Genomic DNA, 23,758 nt, shown 5'->3' with positions numbered 1-23,758 from the left:
CTCACTCAGTTGATTCCAAACGTGGTGTTTTAACCACAAGACCATATTGCCTAATTAAACACCTACTGTGAAAGGGCTGCCCCCTTTAGAGTGCACAGACTCTTTCTGTAGTTTGGTTTAGCTGGTAAATCAAACAATGACTCAATAATATAAACTGCAGCTGAGCTTCCTCCCCAAACTTTGGCCACTTATAGGGGGTTCCCTCAAAAGAGAGGATACCACCCCTTTTACCTCAAAATTTGAGATAACTGGAGCCATCTGCGAGCCTGATTTTGTCAATGATTACCCTGAGCTTCCTTGAAGGGGAAGTGGTCACTCAGCAGAAGAGCCTGTACAGGATCTTAGTCTGCCTCACCTTTCTTTTTAGTCTGGCATTTGATTGAGTCTTTTAAAGTTTGTTATCCTATTCTAAAGGCCAGTGAAATAGCTATATGTGAAAAGAGTCATTTAAAGTTTTAAATCCTATAGAATTAGCAGATACATTTCGGGATATTTCCTCAGCTGAGAACTGTGTGTGAGATGAATTGTCTCAATTCAGTTTCGACAAACTGTTCTATAATCCATACAAGGATGATTGACTAAACACAAGGCCCTGCTAGTGATTCTGTTAAAAGGTAAAATTAGTTCCTCCTCACTACCGGAGAGGGCAAGAGATCCAAGTTATGCATAGGAGAACTAATCTTCCCTGCCATCTACCTGAAATGTATTTTCACAAAAGGCTTTAGGTTTTAATCCTCTCATCCTAAATCATTGAGGACACAAATGTTAATGGATAAGCTCTGCTCGCTATCATGCTCCATTTGCATATTTTGACAGAAACACCCTGATGCTTTCTCCAAAATTAGCACATATGTCTGGAATCATACCCTGGGCCACGAAGATGCCTTCTCCTCCTACAAATGCACTACTGATCCTAAGCCTTTTACCAGTTCAGTTATGTTACAATAAATAAAATGGGAACTTGGATGCACACACAGCACAAATAGGCTTGTGAGTTTATGTAGTTGAAAACTTTGAAACTTACTCAACCTTGTCTCACTTCCCTATGCCATGATTCATTTTGACTGTAAATGCTTCTGATCAAAGAGCTGTATGTTTTATTCGTCTGTAAAGTGCCAGGCACTCCTATAGCATGAACATATATGCATGAACTCCTATATGCGTGAACAAAGATATTGAAAAGATATCATTGTTTACAGATAGATTTGCTTTATTCAGTGGGAATTGAATTCTGGAATTGCTGTACTTAGTGAGATTGCTATCAGTTAGGATGACATTTATTTGTTCACTCTTACCCTGGCCCACTGTGGAACTGTAAATCCCCTAGTTCCTATTGATCTTGGGGCTAGGAGTGCCTCTCCCATAAAAACTGGGTAGGCGATTGTCTAAGGCCGCAAAACATGATAAACTTTCCTATTTAGTTACTGTTTGTTGTGCTAGGAGAGGTGACTATTTTCTACTTTTCTTCAGATAACAGAAATTCTCCAGAACTAATGCTGGCCATAGGTATTTCTTTATATTCTCTTGCAGAATTCAAATCAAACACTATGGTTTATATAGAGTTTATCCATTTCCTCAAAAAGCAATTTGCACAGTCACATATATGTTCTATATTAGTACCTCTTTTGCCATGTACAGGGTCTTCTGTCATTGATATTTATCCTCTAACCCGGATGATACAAGACACCAAACAGGTTCCGCAAACGCATGAAAGAAACATCAACGTACTGGTTTACAACAGGGCTTTTCACCAAGTTCTCACTGTCTGTGCTGAATCTGTTGTAAAGGTGAGCATAAACTTGCACCCTTTAAACTCGGAGAGAAAAGGACTGTTTTGCTTTTATCACAGATAAAATGTTGAGCATTTAGGCAAGAGTTAATAGTATTTGTTATGCGAGTCATCATCTTTGAAGCTATTTTTATGCTGTAATTCTCTAGGGAAGTGGTATTCCATGATAAATAAGCCATTTAACGTCACAGCAGCATTATTTATCTCAAGTGATCCTTTCAGCTGAACTGCAGAATCAATGTAATTAGTCCCATCTTTCACATTAGGCATTAGAAGTATGTGTAAGGGAGTGGAAGGTGCTGTTCTTGTTGGTGAATTCCTTTTCCTTCACTTGGGTTTTGTTACTCCCTTCACCTACAGAAATGGACCTTTGTATATAAATTTAATTCAGTCTATGGAACAATGGTCATTGGTTATTTAGTGGCTACAAAAAGCTGTTTAATAGATTGATTGATAAGAATGCTCCGGAACAGCAATATAAGCACGTACACATAGTAGGCCTTGATTCAGGAGCATATTCCTATTTAAGACACCACTTAGGCATCTGTTTAAAGTCAAGCATGTGCTCTTGGAGTATTGCTACTCAAGGGCTTCCTGAATTGGGACGTAAACCATGGGGATTTTTGTAGGACGGACTGCAAATAATTTTTTTTTTCTAGGTCTGGGAACTAGAATCCGGGCATCAAATATACCAGATTGAAGATGCCCATGGGGCTAATGTTGAAGTGACCTGTGCAGCAATTGATAAAAATGGGTTTCACCTTGCTACAGGGGCATGTGATGGTAAACAATTAAATAATCCCTACTATCCTATTATCTCTCTATAGAATGAGATACTATAGTGTGACCAGGGCTGTGAGAACAGTTTCCTTGGAACCCTCCTGAAACCACATTGGAGGGGGGGGTTCAATTTCAAGAAGCATCTGCAAACCTGGACTGGTGCGGTTTTGTGTTTCCCTAGCTCCAACCACCCCTTTATATTAAATGCTTACATTAATAACAGTAAATTTGAGACATGGCATAACATAAAAGAAAAACCACAGACTAAGCTTCCCAATGCAATGTTGACTCCACCATGTAGCACATCCTACCTCTTTGGGTGTATCTACACTTCGAGCTGGAAGTGTACGTTCTAGCTCTGGTTGACATACCTGGGCTAGGTCTGATTGAATTAGCATCCTAAAAATTGAGTGTGACTGCAGCGGCACAAGCGATGGAAGAGGCTATCTGCCTCAAGTACATGCCTAGTGTATTGGACAGAATGGTACTTGGGGCAGCTAGCCGCTCCTGCCATTGGCACTGCCACAGTGATGCTCTATTTTTAGCACGCCAGCTCAACCCGTGCTAGTGCAGGTATGTCTCCTCAAGCTGGAATTTACACCTCCAGCTCAAAGTATGGACATGCCTCTTGTGTAACAGGGTCTCTTATCCCGCCTCCAATCAGAGAAGGAAGAGGTTAGTAAGCTTCCTTGCAGGACAAGAAAAATATCTGACTGTCCTGAAAGGAGTATGCAAGTTGTCAGTACTGGAAAGAGAATCACAGTTAGGTCTAGTTTGGGAATCGGGCCTTTCAAAGGCAATGGTCTTTGGTTCTGTCTGCCTGGTTTCTAGTCCAAGAAGCTCTTTCCCTCAAAGCTGAGGAGCTAGAGGTGATGGACAAGAGACTGTAGTAGTCTGCACTGGACTCAATGGACTGTTGTTCCATGATGTAATTAACTTCTCTGAGAAGTCTGGAATAAACACCCTGAGAATATCTAAATGCATAAACCCTGAGGCAGTGTAGACCCCCTCAGCCCTGCTGTGGCAGCAACACTCTGACCTACGTTGCCTACAATGAACAGTATTAGGATAAATAAGTGTGACACTGAATTGAATACCTGAAGAAAATACATCCTCTGTGCAGTGTGGCAGTTATTTTGGCATTAGAAATCTTGATATCTTCTTGGAATTTCCTGACTCCTGTGTGCTTGAATTCTCACTGTTAACAGTGTTTTTGTCATAGATTTTTGCTTTCAAATTCCCTTGCTGGTCTTATTTTAAGAAAGGGAAGAAGGGATGAAACTGAGCTGCCCTTTACTCAGGAGGACTCACTTAGGTAGCATTAGCTCAACATGCCTCCAATCAGCCATCTTTCACTCAGCTGTCCTTAACATTCTAAAACCTGTAACTCAAGAATGCTACATCAAAATATATAGAAAATATGGTAGTATGTGTGCACACTCCAAATTTAAATGTCCACCACTTTAAAAATACCGAACTGACCTTCAAGTTGGACATGCATTTCTCTCCTCAAGGAAAGCTCTAAAACAAGCCATGGTTTGAGTTTCTAACTTAAAGTGTTATGGATATGCAAGAGCAAAACTTATTCTAGGAACATGTGGGCTAAGTGTTTGGATTTTTTTTCAGTCTTGTATAATTCAAAAATAGCAAAACCAATTTTGCTCAAACTTTCAGAAAATTGAATTATGGTGGGCTAAGCCCAAGAATGAATATCTTCAGCCCAGAAGGCATTTTAATAAGAAAACTGTGAACAACTGGAAAAAAGCAGTTAAAATGGAAAGTGGAACTCAGTTTTATAGCATTTGCTGACTCTGAACACTAAACTATAGATCTATACATAGTTGGTATATTTTTCCAATATGCAACTCCCCATGTAGCATATGGCATATTAGTTTGAGATTGTATAATAAGGCCTCTCAATTTATTTACCAGAGATGCACTGAATTCTGAAGTAACTTTTAATAATGGATTAATCAATTAGCATGGCTGCATAATTTTCAAACATCAGGGTTTATTGAAATGTTTAGAAATGCAGTACCAAGTAAATTTTAAGATAATCCAGAAATATACAGGGTGCTCATGAAGAAGACACAGCCCCTACCACAAAGCATGCAGGTCAGATTAATTCCACTTGAGCATCCTGGCATTTATTTGCATTGTTCAGCAGAGATACTTTGCCCACAGGGCGTAGGGGCTACTCAGAAAGGGAAAACTGTTGTCATGAGGAGCTGCTGACCCTGAAAGGGGTGGACCCAGATGGTAGCTGCTTCTTCAGTGAGTGCATCATCTTTTTCCACCCCTTCACTCTGAAAGAAGGTCTGGTGGTGAGCCACGTCACTCTCAACCTTGCTGCTCTCTCAGCTCGAAAGATCTCTGTCTTGCTGGCTCCTTTTCTGCCCTTTTGTGGGCTTGGTACACAAGCAGGAAACTCAAAACAGGCATGGAGAAAGACAGCAAAATGGTAGGCTAATGGTGATGGCAACATCTGATAAATCCTATATAATCGTGCTCACAGAGGAGAGGTGAGGGACGGGAGAATCTACTCCATTGTTCTCCCATTTAAGCAAAAATGCTTTTACATGCCCATCATCAAGGAAAGAGGCAACCTTGCTTGGCAATCCAACTTAACACCCTTATGATTTTCTATGGGCTTTGGATCAGGCCTAAGTGTGCTTAGTTGGACGTGTTTGTACTGCATGTATTCCTGAAATCAATTAAGTTATTGCTAGAAAAGCACAGTATTGAATTTACATGATTTGAAATGTGAACAGACACCGTTGGCAGACTGTGTCCTGCCCCATGGAATATTTCTGAAAAATATCTGATGGTTATGGCCTTTGTAAAAGCATCAATGCTAAGCAGGTGCCCATTGTACAAACTCACATAAATAAAATCCCTGCCAAACAGAGCTTACGTTTGACTTTGAAATAACTCAGCCCGCCCATGTGAGAAATGGAAGGAAGGGGTTTTGAGCCCCAAGATAAGTTATCTCAAGCATGGAAGATTTTAGCAGTGTCCAGAAAGAGAGAGGGTTCATCTAAGGCAGGGAAATCCCACCAATCTTCCCTGCAATTGGGTGATGGAATATTTGTAAGGGATCCCTACATACACACTTCCCGGCAACCCCCCACAGCAAGTAGATTAATTCACAAATACCATGTGTCCCAACCACATGCTTCTGTGAAGCTGTATTAAAAATACCAAACATCAGACTTGTAGAAATGGGAAACGTGATGCAGCTGTTTGTTTGGTTTTTTTCCTTTAGCTACTTGGAACTTGTCGGGTTTCTGAGTGGAAAATACGTGTTTTGTGTTAACAGTTCTTGTCCTTGTGTTTCTTGCCTTTGCCCCATATTCAGGAACGATGAAAATCTGGGATTTTGGAAGTGGGCAGGAAATTAAAGCTTTGCCTATAGCAAATGAGAGTAAAGATGACGAGCAGTGGCTGCTGCAGCTTGTTTATCTGAAGGCTAGTGAAAGTCGGCATGTGATTCTGGCTTTGGAGCACAGTGGAAAAATCAAAATCATTCAGGTTTTTGATATCTTACATGTGATTTATTTCATTCTGTAGCTACTAATTGTGATGTTCAAAAAGACAACTTTCACAGATCAGTAGGTGAACTCTGTGCAACTGTTAATGTAAAGTCATTTTCCAGTATGTCACCAAAGTAACTCTTTAATATTTGAAGTGTCGGTGTGTTCAGTGTTACATGGCTAGATTTCCAGCATTCTGCTCACCTCTTTCCATGTATCCACTACACTGGAACATTAGTATTTTTCTCATTGCAGTTAGGCTTCAGTGGGGGTCGGGGTTAAATTTCCTATCCCTCAGTCATTTTGCTCACTGAATAAGAGCTGGAGCCTGCCATTAACTTGCAGGATCTGCATAACTTTACTCATTGAAGTAAACGGGAATACTCCAGTGCAAGTGCATGTGCATGTGCAAGTTGTTGTAGGATCAAGTCCCAAGACTAAAGAACTCTTTCCCTTCCCCTCTCCTTCAGAAGTTAAAATCAGAGGTCCATGCTCTCCCCTTTGATGACATGATGTGAGGGGAAGAGCATGATCTGAATCCTGCATAGGGAGGTTGCAAAGGGATATGCAAAAGTGGCTCCTGCTCTATGGTTCTCTCCTTCCTCTTGAGTTGCTGCAGTGCAGCTCTCTATCCCTCTTAATAACCAGCTTAAATAGCTTGTGTGCGCGCGCGCACACACACACACACACACAAAATAACTGGAAGCCAATTTGGGGCTACTCCTCTGCCACAATGCATTCATCCAGTCAAGTTACATAATCATAATCCCAAAACATACAACCAAAGGCTTGCAAACAGAACATACACTCTTAGGCATAGCAAGGCCATGGACAAGAGAGCCGTTTTCTGATTGCATCTGGATGAAATTTCTGTAACAAAGTTATATATTATGGTTATTATGAATATGAAAATATCAAATGTTTGGAAAAATAAGCATTTATGCAGCCTTCTTTATCTCGCAGAGTGTTTCTATGGAGGAAAGTAACCAGTGTATGGAGCTGCTTTACAAACTAACCTTGTACTATAAAATTTGAAATAATCAGTTCATTGAATTTGATATTTTTTATTAATTAAAATAACTCTAAATTTAATTTACTAACAGCTTAGTTAAATGTAGCCACATGAGCTTACATTTCACTGTTCCTCCCAAACAGTATTGTGAACCAAATTTAAATCTGAAAGGTGCTAAATAAATAGTAGATTAGCATGTTTTACAGTAATTTTTTTTCCAAATTGTTCTTGTTCAATATATTGAAATGGTTTAAAAAAAATAACACCTCTCTTCTGTACTGCTCCATTTTCAAATATAAGGCCTCTATGAAAAGAGTATTTAAACCCAAGCACATTTTAAATAACATTGAGTCTGTCCTAAAGCCAAAAAGTAGAGACATTGAAGTTAAGGCTGGAAGCTAGTTAGTGGAATATGTTCTATATGTGGAGAATCTGTTAAAAGAACCCCTCTTATCAACTAGGCACAATGGGCAAGGATCAAAGATGCTAAATTTCCCTAGGTTGAACCAAATGCTTGTTCTTTTCAGGTAAGCCCGATGTCCACCATCTCTGGTGGCACACCAGGGATTGCACTGAGGACCTCCAGAGCTAAATGTATGAGCTGCTACAATCTGAGTTAAAGAGCCAAGAGGTTGTAGTATGGGGTGTGCTAGACTCATATCCTCTGTGGACCAGCCTGGAGGGGGACCTGTAATGTACTCTGACTAGTGGAGTACATGCATGAATTGATTATATGTATTTTTGTCTTTGGTTAAATGGATCATTTTACCAGGGTAATGAAGATGAACCTCATCTGACTGTTACATGGGAGCTCCCTGAGGCTGTGTCACTTGTTCTGCAAGGGAATCCAGCCATGTCTCTGTGTCTGAATCCCAATGCCAGAAGAACAAATGGATTTTTTCCTGATGTTCAGCTGTTGCCTGACACAGGTCCTAAGAGTAATAAAGAAACCCAGGTGAGAACACTTCTTAAATTTCCACATTGTTCACAAAAGATCAGGTAGTAAGAGATTTAAATGCAGTCTAAGAAACAAATATTCCAAAGTCTCCACTGCACTGAAGTCCACAAATATTTTATTTAAGGGGTGACTATTTCTATGAGATTTAGCTGCATGACACCCATTGGTATTAATAATTGATGCTGTGATTAAATAAATAAGGATTGCTCTGACAATATGCTCCAGATTATTGTTGTACAAGTTGGAAATACTAAATTAAGATTTTTGGATGGACAGCTCTGTAGCAATGTAAAGCACTTAGCCAATATTCATGAATTAATCCTCTCAACAACAAAGGGAGGTAGAGAATAATGTATTTTGGCTATTTGAGATGAGGCACTTAGATGGAGAGAAATTGAGACTTGTCCCAGGTCAAACAGCAAGTCTGTGACAGACCTAAGCCTAGAAATGAGATCTCTTGATTGCCAGTCCTGTGATCTAGCCACCAGACACTGCAACCCATTCTAAATGACATGGCCATGGTGATGTGAGTTACCTGTACACTTCTCATGAAACGAGGCACATTTAACATAGGCTTGCCAAATCCCTCTTGCCATGGCAAATAGTTTCCCAGTGACCAATATTACGGACCTTTGCAGAATCAGCTTTCACTAATGTTTTTTAAGTATGTTTCTAGCCCTGATGGTTGAGAAGAAAAATGTGGTGAGTCACATATAGCTACTGCTGCCGGGTGGTGAGAGCAATGGCTGACCAGGTGCGGTCAGGCCTGACTCTGTGTGAGCTCTACTCATTCTGCCTCCATTCAGTGTGAGGAGGAGCCAGTACAATGGGATCAACTGACTGCTTTATGCTCCACTTTTCCTTACCGTGGGCAAAGGGGAGAGGGGTAAAGATCAACAGTATCCCTTTCCTCCTTGCTGCCACTCACCTGAAGGCAGTTCCAGAGGAGTCCTGCTCTGACCTTAACAGCCTTCTTATGTGGCTGGGCAGCTCCTCATTGTTTTTGCCCAGCTCCAGTGAGTCTCCCACCCATCTCCCACCAGGCTTGGGGGAATAGAAAATACCACTCTCATCACGGGAGAACCCATGTTTGCCAGCAGCTCTAGGGGTCCATCCTGTGAGCACATTGCTGAATACTTGCCAGAACAGCGCTTTAGCTACTGCACATTCTGTCATAATAACCCAAGAACAAGGAGACACACAATGAAACTGAAAGGTGGCAGGTTCAAGGCTGATAAAAGGAAATTCTCTTTCACACACCGTGTGGCTAGACTGTGGAATTTATTGCCACAGGAATTTGTTGAGGCCAAGAATTTAGCAAGATTTTAAGATGGATTGGATGTCTATATGGATACCAAAAATCTTCAGAGGTGCAATAGTTAATGACAGCAAAAAAAGGATTATTGGAAGGAATGTAAACCTCCTGCTTCCGGGGAGTCTCAAAATATTTGGGATTAGAATGAGATTTTCATGAAGGCAGATTATGCCACAGCTGCCTATTTTGTGATTTATTTTTTTTTCCACCATCCTTTGAATCGTTTGATGCGGGCCAGTGTCGGAGACAGAATGCTGGACTAGATGGTCTATGGCTCAGATCTAGTATCTCAATGCACTGTTCAGTCGCTCTTGCTGTTAATTTTGTTTGGATATTTGTGATGTGTTAACGGGCTAAGCATTGTTAACAAGTTACATCAAACCATTAACACGGTGCAATGCTTATTCTGCTAATACTGACAAAAGTAGTTACAAAGCATCTCAGTTCAAGTGTGTTCATGTTGGTATTAATATCTGGTGCAAAGAGCGTAATGCAGAGAGAGGAAGAATTGATCCTGTGTTTAAAGCCCAGAGTTGAGAGCCAGACAGGGTGTTCTTCCAGGTTCTACCAAGGACTTCCTATCTGATCTTGAACAAATATCCCCCTCCATAAAATGGGCATAATAATACTTAGACTGGTTGCCATCTAAAATGTCAGCATTTGCCAGTGGTTGGTCTCTGAGATACTGAGTGTTCCCTCCCACTTCATCCTCAGACCTTAAAAGAGAAAAATACTCTGGGATCTCAGGTACCCTTGTATAGTTAATGCTGACTTTAATAGTGACCACAGCTCTTACCTCAGAGGGATGTTGAGATCTTTGAATGGAAGGCACCATAGGAATGGCAAATATTACAATGTATAACTTTAATAAAATGCATTCAATTTACAACTATATGCAATGCCATTTTCTGTACATGACACATCTGTTAAAAACATTTCACTAGCCAATGTTATGTTCTTTTTAATGAAAGTCTTCTTTATTCTTCCTTTAGAATTTCCCACCTGATGTAGAAATGAAGTGCTTTGATGTGTTAAAAGTAGAGGGATACAGCTTGATAGCAACTGGAAATGCATATGGTGCAATAATCTTATGGGATTTTGAGTCTGCCACTGTCAGATACTTGTAAGTAATAAATACTGTTTGTGACAGCTATGATAATATCCTGCAATATCGTGGACAAACCTTACAAAATTAAGTCATACCTTGTTGAATTAAGTTTAAGTATTTTGGGAGTACATTGCATTGAAAATGCAAATGTTTATGTAATATTGTGGGGATTGTACAGAACTTCTTGAGGAGGAAGAACAAGATTAATGCAATCTCTGGAAGATATTGGGACTTCAAAGGACTTCTTTGGATTATACATCTGATACTGGGGTCAGGGAAATGCAAAGGACCAACCTGGAATCCATCCTTTTGAAGCTGCACTTTGAGCAGAGACTTATTGTCTGGCTGATTATCTATTCATGATCTCTTCAAAGAACCAGACTGGATAAATGAATGACTCACAAAGTTCTGGGTTGTTCTCATTCGGAGCAAAGAGTGTGGTGAATTTGAAACCACCGGGAAATTCCTGCGTGGTGGGCTGCGTTGAAGGACTGTTCCTGCCAGAGCCCATTTTGGAGTCAGGGAGTGATCTCTCTAAGGAGGTAAGACAATGATTAGGTGAATTCACCTCATGTAAAATGGTAAGGGCCTAAATCTATTTAATCATGTATTTGATGGATCATACATATAGGTATAGATCACATATTAGCTAGTAACATACATATAAGCAAGTGCATAGTCAGTATAAGTCTAGGCCTAGTTTAGTTTGGTTCATCACACCTTTTAATCTCTTTTGGGAAATAGTGCTTATCACAGGGGGGCTTGAGAGCTTGTTTCACCCTGCCATACCCTGGCCCCAGAAAAGGGTAGTGGAGAGGGTCTGCCTCGAGCACCTAGAAGCTGCCTAGCAGGGCTAGCATAAGAAGAGCTGCAGGACCAGAATGAGATCAGTTCCTTGCTGCAGCTGGTAGAGCGTGAATGATGTGCCTGGCTGGCTGAGGGAGCTACCGGACCTCGGACAGAGCAGTACTGGCAGAGTCTGGTCAAAGCAAGAAAGAGCTGGTGGCTGGGACTCAACCAGGTCAAGGTCCTGCGGGAAGGATGAAGAACATGCTGGGGCCACGGGAAAGTGGCCCAGGAATCATAGCAGCATGCAGTTTAGTTAAAGGGACATGGCCCCATGCCAGGACCGAGACCGTTTGAAGAGCAGGGACAAGTTAAGAGAGCCCAGAAGGGGCTGAGAAACGTTGCTAACCGGGGTACTGGGATAGGCCCTGCTGGACTGATTGAGGACCTGAGCCCAGGGAGGCTGCAGGTGAAAAAGTGCGATGCTGCTGCTTCCCTGGATCCTTCCTGCCAGTCCCCTCTTTCCCAGCACACAAAGACAAGACATTAAATGACTGAAATAAAGGTAAAGCCTCAGACCCGAGTGCTGTGAGTTCCTTCTCTGTGGGTTTGGTGAAGTCACCATGACCAGAGGCCTCCGGTGACAGGACATCCGATCGTGCTGCTTCCCAGGAGCTGAGAATGTATGCCAGTTCACTTCTACTGTCTGCCCTCCTACTGATCTGGTCTGTTCTCCTTTCTGAGCTCTTCTTCCAAGCCATGCATGCATTGCACCTTCTCAACTACTTCCTTACAGGTCTGGTGTTTGCATAGTGTGATGGGGAAGACGTGAGGAAGTAGCAGGCCAGCCAGTCACCTTCTCCTGAGCTGGGACTAGGAGACAAAACCAGCTGGTTGCCCTTTGAAGATGACAGAAGTGGAGCTGTAGAAACCCCTCTTATCTCCAGATGACGTGGTAAAGGAAGACAACACCTTTTTACATTAAGGTGCCAAGTGTGGATGGTGGTGAGTAGGCAGATGCAGGGAATGGCTGGAACTCTCCCCATTTCTTCTGGAAGAGAATCCTTAACTGAATTCCTCCAGACACCAGTGCCTTTTGTTTAAAAGAAGAGGAGAAAGTTTGGAGAGAATTGCTACAGTATTGATCATCAGTACATTGCTAATATCTAACTTTGCTAGGAGAACTCTTCCTTTCATCTGGTTGCTGGTTTGCTCTCTGACCTTCATGCTGGGGCCCAGTGCTACTAATATAGTGTTTGTTTTAGACTCCATATTTGTTTTGCATTCACCTGTCTTTCGGTGGTGCTCCTCTTGATCCTCAGTTTCTTTTCAATATTTCTTATTTTTGTGCCTGTGACCCGTCGGTGCCTAGGATAGCCACCTGAAAATGCCAAGGTCAGGGCAGAATACAGAAAGGATGTGGACAAATTGGAGAGAGTCCAGCAAAGAGCAACAAAAATCATTAGGGGGCTGGAGCACGACTTATGAAGGAACTGGGCTTATTTAGTTTGCAGAAGAGAAGAATGAGGGGGGATTTGATAGCAGCCTTCAACTACCTGAAGGGAGGTTCCAAAGAGGATGGAGTTAGGCTGTTTTCAGTGGTGGTAGATGACAGAACGAGGAGCAATGGACTCAAGTTGTAGTGGGGAGGTCTAGATTGGATATTAGGAAAATCTTTTTCACTGGGAGGGTGGTGAAGCACTGGAATGGGTTACCTAGGGAGGTGGTGGAATCTCCATCCTTAGAGGTTCTTAAGGCCCAGCTTGACAAAGCCCTGGCTGGGATGATTTAGTTGAGATCAGTCCTACTTTGAGCAGCAGTTTGGACTAGATGATCTCCTGAGCTCCCTTCCAACCATAATATTCCTCCTCTCCTTGCACAAGGGGAGGGCTGTTAGTGTGGCTGAATGGAAGAGAGAGAAAGGGGAAATGGGGGAGGAAGGTGGGGCATTGTACCCAGGGCTCACATGACTGGACTGAATGCCAAGATGAATGGCAATTTTCTGCTTCAGTTAAATTATTTTTCTTCTATGTCTTAAATGCTATCTCTTGGGGGGAGGCCTTGCTGACTGGGATTCTTTTGCTGAGCCATTCCATCAACTTCCAGGCTCCTAGTTATTTGCATCCCTGCCCATGCTAGCTAAGAGCCATTGATTGACCTATCCTCCATTAACTCCATTAACTATCCTCCATTTTCCAGTTCTTTTTTGAACCATGTTATAGTTTTAGCCTTCACAACATCTCCTGGCAAGGAGTTCCACAGGTTAACTGTGAGTTGTGTGAAATATACTTCCTTTTGTTTGTTTTAAACCTGTTGCCTATTATTTTCATTGGATGACCTGTAGTTATTGTGCTATGTGAAGGAATAAATAACATTTCCTTATTCACTTTCTCCACACAAGTCAAGATTTTATAGACCTCTATCATATTCCTCCTTAGTTGTCTCTTTTACAAGCTAAAAAGATCCCAGTCTTTTTAATCTCTCCTCATACGGAAACTGTCCAATACCCCTAATCATTTTAGTTGCCATTCTCTGTACCTTTTATCAATTCCAATATATCTTTTTTGAGATGGGGCAACCAGATCTGCACATAGTATTCAAGATGTGGGCGTACCATAGATTTATATAGAGGCATTATGATATATTCTGTCTTGTTCTCTATCCTTTTCCTAATGGTTCCTAATGTTAGCTTTTATGACTGGCACTGCAATTGAACAGATGTTTTCAGAGAACTATCCACAATGACTCCAAGATCTTTCTTGAATGGTAACAGCTAATTTAGACACCATCATTTTTGTATGTATAGTTGGGATTATGTTTTTGAATGTGCATTACTTTGCATCTATTTATATCACTTTGCATGCAGGTGGGGATGCTTACAGTGGTACAGCACACACTAATCCTGCTCTGTTGGTTTTAAAAAACAAACTGTACTTTCTGGAGATGTAAAGCCAGCATCATTCATGAACAATAAACTGACTTTGCAAAATTATTTATAGAACCCAGACTACTTACATGTAAAATAAGACCCAGGAAAGAAAAAATGTTTAATTCTTAAGAGTTTATGTATTTCAGTCTATAACTTTATATAAGAACAATGTACTGCTATAAATGTAATAGGCATTGATGTATATGACAAATCCTGTACAAAAATATTTTATTTCCAGGTATAAAACTGATCAGGCCCATCAAAATGCTATCACTCAAGTATCTGGCGTCAATGCTGTGCTATTCCTTTTCCGGAGTGCATTCTCTTCCAGGTAACTGAATTACATGCTCTACATTATGAATCTTGCTCTGTTAAACTGGCGTAATTTTTCCCCAATACCACACATTTCCACCAGGATAACCTAGAGCTGAATTGTGCTGTGCTAACTGTGTTTGATAAATCCATTTGCAAGTCCAAGCTGGTGAATAGCTTTCCTATTCCTTCCTCAGTGTCTCTCTACATGTTGATCCTTACATGTGAGATGCTCTCTCTATACCACTTCACTAAGCCACTTCCCCTTCCTCATTCAAAAGCATCCTAAGCCTCACTGCTGCTCCATAAGAAGTTAATATAACAAAAATCTATTTAACACTCCAAATGGCTCCCTCGTCTGAGTTTTGCAGTGGCTCTTCCCTTCTTTTAATCTGTTTTGTAGACTGTACATTCTTTGGAGCAGGAGCTGTTTTTTATTTCTGTGACCTGTACAACCCTTGAGTCCATAGTCAGCTCTTAACAAACAACAGTAGTGGCAGGCCAATGGTCCTTAAAAATTAACTAGGAATTAACGTATGCAGGACAGACTCTTAGTCATAAAGCCCCTATATCTAAAGTGAAGGGCTGAGCATGTGGGCCTTTTCACAAGTGTGCATTTTCCAATGTATGTCCATAGACACCTGGCTGCCTGAAGGACTTAATTTGGATTAAATACTTATGCAGTATTAAGGAGTTAAGCAATTTTAAGTAGCTTTATGCCCCCTTGAATCTGTAGGGTGGTTTGTGGACTTGTCATTTTAAATCCTTAAAACAGCTTACATACTTACTACACCTAAATGTGCCCTAACCACTTAATAAATGTTAATCAGCCTTTCAATCTTAAACCTTACTGATAGCATTTTGGCTCTTTCTTTTCAAAGAGACCCAGGTAAATTAAATTAAATGCAATGATTGGGCTTCACAGTTTGCACGTTTTTGTCAGGAAACGTTATAACCGTATCTAAAGGAGTCCTTGCAATGATATTGAATCATACATGTTTCACATGGGTCATATTTTCTATGACTATTTCTGATTAAATGGAAGTTTATTGCTATTATCACACACAAAAAACATACATTAAAAGAATATTGCTAAGTTTGCAAAGTCAAGCACTCAAAGGTAGGAAGTGCCAGAATTAAGGAGGCTCCCTTGTGCTTATGCATTATGATAGTCTTTAATTACATGATCACACACCACTTGTTCCATAGGACTCCTGCCTCATTCGATGCACAGGATGGATGGATGGATGGATTCAATATTTTGTTTAATCCCCATTGTTCAATGTGTGGCCTCAGGCCTTATTTATTGCACACTATCAAACCCTGCTCTGAAAACAGAATTATTAATTTCCTCATGGACTTTTCTGTGGTGCTCATCACTGTAGTATCTGAGTGCTTCACAGACATTCATTTATTTTCACAACATCTCTGTGAGATGACAGGGTATTATTCCTATTTTCCAGATGGAGAATTGATGTACAGAAGAAGGCCAAAAGTATCCATTAATTTTGGGTGTTCAATCTGAGACCACTACCATCTGATTTTTTAGAGTTCTTAGCATTGTTATACGTTCAAAGCATAGTGCCCATATTAATTTCAGCTGCAGCTGTGAGTGCTCAGCCCGTCTGCAAATCAGACTGTAGGTTCTCAAAATGGGCATCCAGAAAATGAGGAACACACAATTTAGTGATCACCTGTGAAATGTTCGGTTCAAGTGACTTGCCCAGCATCACACATTAATTCTATGGCATAGGCAGGGATAGAATCCAATTCTCCATATTCAACCACTTTAACCGGGAGGCCCTTCTTTCTCTTTCCTGCAATTCCCTGCCTCGTTCACTACACACCTTCCAACTTCTGTAACAGTCTCCTTCATTACTCAACCCTGATTCACTCCCAGTACAAGTCCACCCATTGCCCTGAATGAAGCAGGGGTGTTCCGGAAAAAATACCATGTGATCATGTAATTAATGGCTGTATCAATGCATAAGCTCAGGGGACCTGAACTGAGGTTGCATAGGCAACCTCATTTTCTAACTTTTGAGTGCTTGTGTTTGCAACCTTAACAATGCTATTTTAGAGTGTGCGTGCGTGCGTGCGTGTGTGTGTGTGTGATTTCCTAGTTTTTTTTTAAAAGAGGAAACCTGGAAAAGAGAAATTCTATCACAGAGCAGCACAGAGATACCTGTGTGTGTGATCTGCAGGGCTGGAGCCTTTGGATCCACGGCACAGATCTTTGCCACTTGAGCTAATGGAGTAACTGACAGCAGTGGTAGATTGTCATCCTCTGTGTGGATCTGCACTGTGGGGGATAGGACACTTTAGCAGTGGGTTTCTTAGATATTTGCTGACAGAAGAAGCATGGTGAGACTCAAGGATCTTAGGTTCCATTCCAGGCTATGGAATGTGCTCTGGTGGGCACAGACTCTTCTGCCTGTTTCCTACAAGTGAAACATCTTTTGCCCTGTCTCTTCCATACTCTCCTCTCCCAGTCTTATCCCTTCCATATCCCTGACACCTCATCCCAATCAGTTTGCCCAGCAAGTCCTACTTTCACCCCTCCTTATCCCAGTCTTACTCTCCTCCTCACTCCCAGTGTCCACCCCCAATTGCTCTTAGTCCCAATTTCTTGCCCAGGCATTCCCAGTTCATACCCTATTGACTTCTTATCCAATATCTCTTCCTCTGCCCACGTTCCCCATTCCCACTGGCTCCCAGTCTGCCTGCCCAGCCAGTTCCAGTCTCCCTCCCCCAAGGCTCTTGTCCTCTTTGCATTTGAATCAGGCAGCTTCCTCCTCCATGATGGTTTGGTCCCAGCTGGGAGGGTCATCAAGTGCACAGGCAAGACAAGCTCCTTGTTCTCAGTTCAGGTGCCCAGCCCAGAGAAGTAATAGAGAAATTCCTGCTAACCCCTTGCATCTCTGTGTGGAGGTCAGCTAGCTGCTTGTGCTTTTTGTGCACCATCACTGGGAGATACTCTGTAGTGCTAGTAATTCCAAATAGTGCAGGGAAGGATTAGGGTCATGGCCCCACCCACTGGCCTTCACCCAAACTGTGTTGCTGAAGCTGAGCCAATAGGGGAGAAGGACAAGCTGCCCCAATGGAAAGGGTGTATCAGTGATCATTGCTATAGGAAGTGTCTCTAGTAGTAATGGACCTGCCATGATGAACAAAGCCTCCAGAAGATGACTCCCGAATTTCATCATCCTCCCCCTACTGCACACTCTTGGACTGTAATGTCACTTTTATGTAGTTTTATGCACTTAATTCAAAGCTAAGTAGAACATCAAACATCATGTACAGACAAACTGAAACAGACAGTTAGGAAGCTTGACCTCTCTCTCCTTTACTTAAAAAATCAATAAAGAGAAAACTAAGTTGTTTGCAAATACACCAACCTTCATGCAGCTCCATAGGATGAAAATAATTACGATCTTTGCAGATCTTGCTCACACACTTATGTCACTTTCTAAATTTGTTGAAAACTTAGTCTAACTACTTGAGACACTGCTTTTTTTCTTCAATGGCACTGGCTAATGTTAACTAGAGATCTCCAGTATGATCTCGGAGGACGTCAGTAGTCACCCATATTTTATTTTATATTTTATTTATATTTTTATTTATATTTTATTATGGCCCTCAGCCATATCTCTGGATTTTTTTTTCCATGCAGGAAACACAGTAACTTCTCTTCCACTTCATCCTTTGTAAGTGATATGACTGCCACACAGGGTGCAGAAGGCAGCCACGTGAGCCTAAACAAGGTATGTTGGCTGATTGGTTTCCACTTCATCCAAGCTAAATGTCTATATAGCAGCTTAAAGAAAACAGAGAAGCCAGTGGTTAGCCAAGAGCAGGGCGCTGCCACGCAGAGGCCTCATGCTCTATAGATGTCTGACTCATTTTGCTTCCCAGACTAGAGGGCAAGCACAGCACAAAGATGATTTCCATGGAAATGAAGATGGGATTTGGGAGTGTACACCATTCAGCAGCCTGCTGTCTGATACGTGGAGTGACTGATATCAAAGATCTTGTAGGATGAATATTACCAGCATTTCCTGCTTTGAGTGGAAAGGATAGAAGGCACAAAATGAGGAAACAGGGATTCTCTAGACTGAAATGTGAACACTGATGTCACATCTGTATTGTGTATTTTAAGAAAACTAACATGGGTGCCATGAATAATTCTGGCATATTTAAAGTACTTCCTTGTAAAGGCTGAAGCAATATATTTGAAATCTACCATATAGATTCCCGTATATAGAGGAGAGGATTTTCATTACAGCTAACTTTGTGGTTTTGTGGAAGTTTTGTCCTGCTCTTTCCTGTCAGAAGAATAGTGCCAGAGCTGCAGCGCATGGAAGGAAGGGGTGCAAAGTGGAAGAAAATGGGGAGAAATTCACAGATGGGGACTCCATTTTTTTTTTTAAATTGCAACTGTCTCATAATTTTTCTCAGCCTCTGTTTTTCTCAGAATAGTATGGTATATTTTTAAAATTCCCAGTTGGTATATGCATAGTTTAGATCTGCACAGTTGAGTGAAGTCATTGAGGTACTAAAAACAGAGACATGGCAACAAGCTGTGGTTATTGAAAAGGTCCCAAGGAGCTAGCATATGAAGATACACAGGCCACTAAGTATTTACTAGACTGAGGAAGCCTATCCTCTTCTATAACCCCCGAAGCACCCTATACTTCCTAGTCTCCCTCCTGACTCACTGAAATCTTCTGCTGCTTCCCTCCTTCACAGATTCTCCCTAACAACTGGACCCATCCCACCATAGCCCTTGAGACCCTTCAGTGGGTGCACCTCTCTGTAGTTGACAGATCCAGATAGATTGACATGGAGTGAAGTTTGGAGGCAACCCACGTGTCCATGTGGTTGAGGCTATGTGAAAGCACTGATTTTAGAGTGAAAAGCCACACACACGCAATTCCAGCAGGACTTTCTATTAGGAGTGGAATTAAGATGGAGTTGAAAACAGTGCTTGAGAGAAGCAGCTGACAGAATTTGACTGAAGTCTTCAAAAAGAGGTGTTTGTTTGCTGAAATGGGGCATTGCTGCTTTGCTGTTTTTATCCATTTTTGCTCAAGGCAATGACAAGAACCAGTGGGGAGGATCTGCAAAGGCACCAAACTCCCATTCATTTGTGCTTTTTGAAAATCTCCCCCATGGATTTATATTTTGTGTGTGTGTGTCCATTCATTATCCCAGGAATGAATTAACTTAGTCCAGACCCTTCTTGGGACCTGGGACAGTATAAGTGAAAGTTCCACATATATGTGTCACGGAATTAGTTCATTCCTTAAATGATGACAATCTAGAGAAACATTTCTCCAGACATGTCAAGGTCCAATACTGTGGGCATGCTCTTCTGCTTTCAATTTTCTGGCTCAAGTTCTGTTTTATATCTTGTTTTTAGGAAGATGTAAACAATGAACATGGAGAGTCTTCAGCAGTAGGTATGGAATGTGTTGCTTTTCATTATATTAGAAGATTTCCTGGTTGGTTGGGAAGGAGAAGGTGTTTAAACCTTGGAGAAGAAAAGTCCATTTTTCAAACTGTCTGCCTGTTGTCAGAGAGGTTTTAAGGAGCTGAGTAGCGGTATCAGTTAAAGCATATTGAAATCCCAGAGGGGGACACTGTTAAACAGCTGCTCACCACTTGTGTGGGGCTCCACAGGGATCTGTTTCATCAGGTCTGGTGGTCAGTGTGCATGGAAAGCAGCTGGGACAGACAGTGAGAGACTGGGGGGCTGAAATATCATCTATATGCAGCTGCCGCAGCTAGGAGCTTTTCATTACATCTAGACAGCAAATTGGGTTTCCCAGTGGCAGGCCAAGCTTGGGAGCATTGCAGCAGCATCCAAATAAAATGGAATTGGTACGGAAGCCAGTTGCAGAATTTGGCTACACGCACTATTGATGGTCCTGCTCGATGGGTGTGTCTCAGCATAACTGACACTGAGTCATTTCACATAGGCCCTTGAGCCTCGGTGACATAGTGGTGACTGTCAGAACCCACGTGGGTTCTAATGACCTAGGAGTGAAAGCAAAGGGACCCTTAAAATAAAGCTCTTGATTCATGCACATATCTTTAGAAATAGAGAACAAAGGGAAAAACATAGCAGGCCAAACTGTCAAGTGCTTAGGAGATAGGCTTTGCACAGCCATCGTGGTGGTTTTGAGAAGGATGGAACCTCCTCCCTGAGGCTGTAGAATATCAGCAGCGCCACTCCCTGGCTACATCTGCCACCTGAGGGCGGAACCAGTGGCCACTGACCCTACCCTGCACTTTTCCTCCCTGGAGGACTCTGACCCATCAATTTGCACATTGACGGGTCCTCGGGTCATATCTCTGCCCTGCACCCACAGTGAGCGATGCAGCAGAACACTGCTGTGAGGACCCAAGGGGAGCCCGGGCCCTCTGTGCAGCCTTTCTGAAATCTGTCCCTCTGCTGTAAGAAGGGCTCTTGGCACCTGTGCAGGAATGGTGCCGTTTGGCACGGAAAGTGTCCTGAGAATATTTCCTGAACAACCCGGCTCCGAGTTCTCCCAATTGTTCCTTGCCAGTATGGATGAAGTAGTTTCGCGGGAGGGGGTCTTCGTTTTATAATGAAGTTCCTTTTGTCAACGTTAATATTTTTCTTGGCGGGTTGTGCTGCGGCTTTGTGTGCCAAGAAAGCATCGTAAGAACTAGGGCAAGAAGATAACGTGGTCAATTATGTTCCAAAACAGAAGGGGAAGAGACCACCGCCAAGAAGGACGTGCAACCCTTTGAGACAAAAAAATCAGCCTCTGGCTTCTGCAAAACCAGAGCTGGACAAAAATGTTCACCAATACTGGCCTCTGCTCATGAAAATGGCTGTGTCTATATATGGACGATTGGGGTAATGTTTTTGATTGTATGTGGGAAAGGGTTGGGGGGAGAAAGTACAGGAAAATGCTCCACATCTTCAGCATCCTGCTCTCACCTAACATATGCAGTAGCAGGGTTTGTTTTTTCCCCCCCTGATGATCATTATTTAGTGCTCCTTGAATAGCTGTAGCAAAGGGAAGGGTTAAGTGGAAAAGGAGGAAAATCATGGCTTAGAATAATTGTAGCCACAACTGACTGAAAAGGTATGTTACGCCCTTGTGGTCCATCCTTTATCCACTGCCTCTGTCTTCTGAGATGGTGACACTGTCACAATGTGATGGGCAAGGCAGAGTCTGCTGCTCCAAATATAAGAGGAAATCTGCCGTTAACTGGCTTTCCTTGAAAAATAATGTAGCAATAAAGGGCTGTGCATCTGTATGAATGAATAGAGGATCATGTATGACTTGCATGTTGTGCAATCCAGTTGACATCAGTGGGGTTACAAGGCAGGGAAGAGTTTGATCCTAGATGTCTAAATTAAGATTTTATTATAAAAAGGTTGTAGGGACTTTAAAGATTTTAATTAACTGTGATATTAAACCCTCCAGGTATAATAAAGCAGCTCAACATATATTATTGATATAAAATCTAACTAATGTGGTTTGCTGTTTATTTAATGCATGAAAAAGCAAAGCAACAGAAAATATTGAATCATGTTAACATCAAATATTTTCTGCTGCTTTGATTTTTCATGATAAAGTATAGAGGAAAGAGGACTTTTTTTTTTTTTTTTTTTGCCTTAGGGAGATTTACTGAGGGAAGTGTTGCCCTTCACAAAGCATCCTGCAATTTCTCTGACTGCTCTGTGCACTGATATCTCTGCTAAAATGCTTTTGGCTGCCACTAAGGGTAAGTGACCATTTGTCAGTCACAGTTCTTATGACACTTTGTAGAAGTTGAGAAAGATAATTGTAAAAACATACTGGAAATGTAGCAATGAAGGGCCAAAGCCTGCTATCCTTTCTCAAGCAAAACTGCATTAAAATCAATGAAAAGGGAGTCTACGGGAGTAAAGAATGCAGGTTAAAGCCAGAAGCTAACAACACTGCCACTGTGGAGACTACTTTCAAGAGAGGTATGTTATATTTTGTATACACAAAGAACTCCCTTATACTTACCATCTAAATTCCCTCATTTTAGACTAAGGGCAAAAATGAAGAATAAGAATAAGCAAAAGTCACACATTCCCCATACAGGCTGCAGCAGCTAAAAGTAAATTAGATGCTGTTGTTGCACACAGACAGTTCATTATGGACAGTGTAAACTTCAGTATACAAAAATGACCTGAGTTTAATAAATACACAACAGTGTGAGAGAAAAGGCATTACTGATGCCTCTGCTAGCAGCCCTTTCTCTGATCATTTATTTAATGTTTAGTGAACCTCAAAAAGTTGAATGTGGCTTTCATTTGGCAAAACAGCCAAAAGTTTGAAACTTATCTAAATCTCTTGTGTCTTCAAACTTGGCCTGGAAATCTTCTTTGTCTCAGTCTGTCTCATGAGCCATCAGGTACTTACATTTCTGTTCCTGCTGGAAATCCAGTGAGAACAGAGCTTCTCTCAGTAATTCCACACTTCCTGCTCTGCTGCTGGGCAGAAGTGAGATGGAAAAGGCTTTTCCAAACATTTCAGAACTTCACAATGGTTTGAGGTTGACACCAAGGGTACATCTACATTCATACTCCTGGTTGCAATGGGGCAGCTTGTGTAGACATGGCCACACCCGCTGTACTCTAGCTAACTCACTAAAAACAGACATGAGTACTCCATGGCATGGGCTTCAGTACCAACTGTGCAAGCTGTGACCCTTCCGTGCCTAGAGCAACCATCTGAGAATGCCAAGGTCAGGGCAGGCTGTAAAAGGAGAGCAGATTCTCCCAGCACTGGTGGGTGGCACTGAAGTCAGACTTCCCAACCAGCCACAAACAGTGCTTCTGACTTCTCACACTGGTTATCAAGAAGCCCAAAATACAAATACACACAGCTCCCTTTATTGCATTCCAGTCTCCGGCTCCCAATCAGCCACTAAGTCCAGTAAAGAGACCAGTTGTTTAAACTCTATGCTCTTTACTAAAATGGTTCCCTCTGACCCCAAAGGGTCAGCCACAGTGTCAGATCAATATAAGTTTGGATCTTACCCAAAATACCATTCTGCCAGCCAATCCTTTAGTAACTAAAACTAAAGGTTTATAGTAAAAAGAAAGAAATAAACCATAAGAGAAATGTTAAAGGATTAGAGCAATCAGATACATACAAGTGATTGAAAGTCCATATACATCAAGTTTCTGGGAGAACTGTGGAGTTGCAGGCTTGTACAGT

At 41.7% G+C, this 23,758-nt stretch overlaps 1 protein-coding gene across 1 annotated transcript in view; it reads left to right on the top strand.

The window, feature by feature from the left end:
* The window catches only part of WDR64 (WD repeat domain 64), a 119,689-nt gene that overhangs the window by 81,486 nt on the left and 14,445 nt on the right, over positions 1–23,758 (top strand). Inside the window, exons 12-21 of the mRNA XM_067535893.1 lie at positions 1,639–1,787; positions 2,449–2,572; positions 5,928–6,100; positions 7,887–8,069; positions 10,380–10,510; positions 14,449–14,541; positions 18,196–18,286; positions 19,945–19,984; positions 21,260–21,411; positions 22,184–22,289. Of these exons, the coding sequence (XP_067391994.1) occupies positions 1,639–1,787; positions 2,449–2,572; positions 5,928–6,100; positions 7,887–8,069; positions 10,380–10,510; positions 14,449–14,541; positions 18,196–18,286; positions 19,945–19,984; positions 21,260–21,411; positions 22,184–22,289 (1,242 nt within the window). The remainder of the gene's footprint in view (positions 1–1,638; positions 1,788–2,448; positions 2,573–5,927; positions 6,101–7,886; positions 8,070–10,379; positions 10,511–14,448; positions 14,542–18,195; positions 18,287–19,944; positions 19,985–21,259; positions 21,412–22,183; positions 22,290–23,758) is intronic.

Source organism: Emydura macquarii, unplaced genomic scaffold, assembly GCF_026122565.2.
Source record: "Emydura macquarii macquarii isolate MOO-44397 ecotype Brisbane River unplaced genomic scaffold, CSIRO-AGI_Emac_v2 contig_3517, whole genome shotgun sequence".
NCBI lineage: Eukaryota > Metazoa > Chordata > Testudines > Chelidae > Emydura > Emydura macquarii.
The sequence above is the reverse complement of the archived record's forward strand: the minus strand, read 5'-3'. Positions and strand labels throughout refer to the sequence as shown.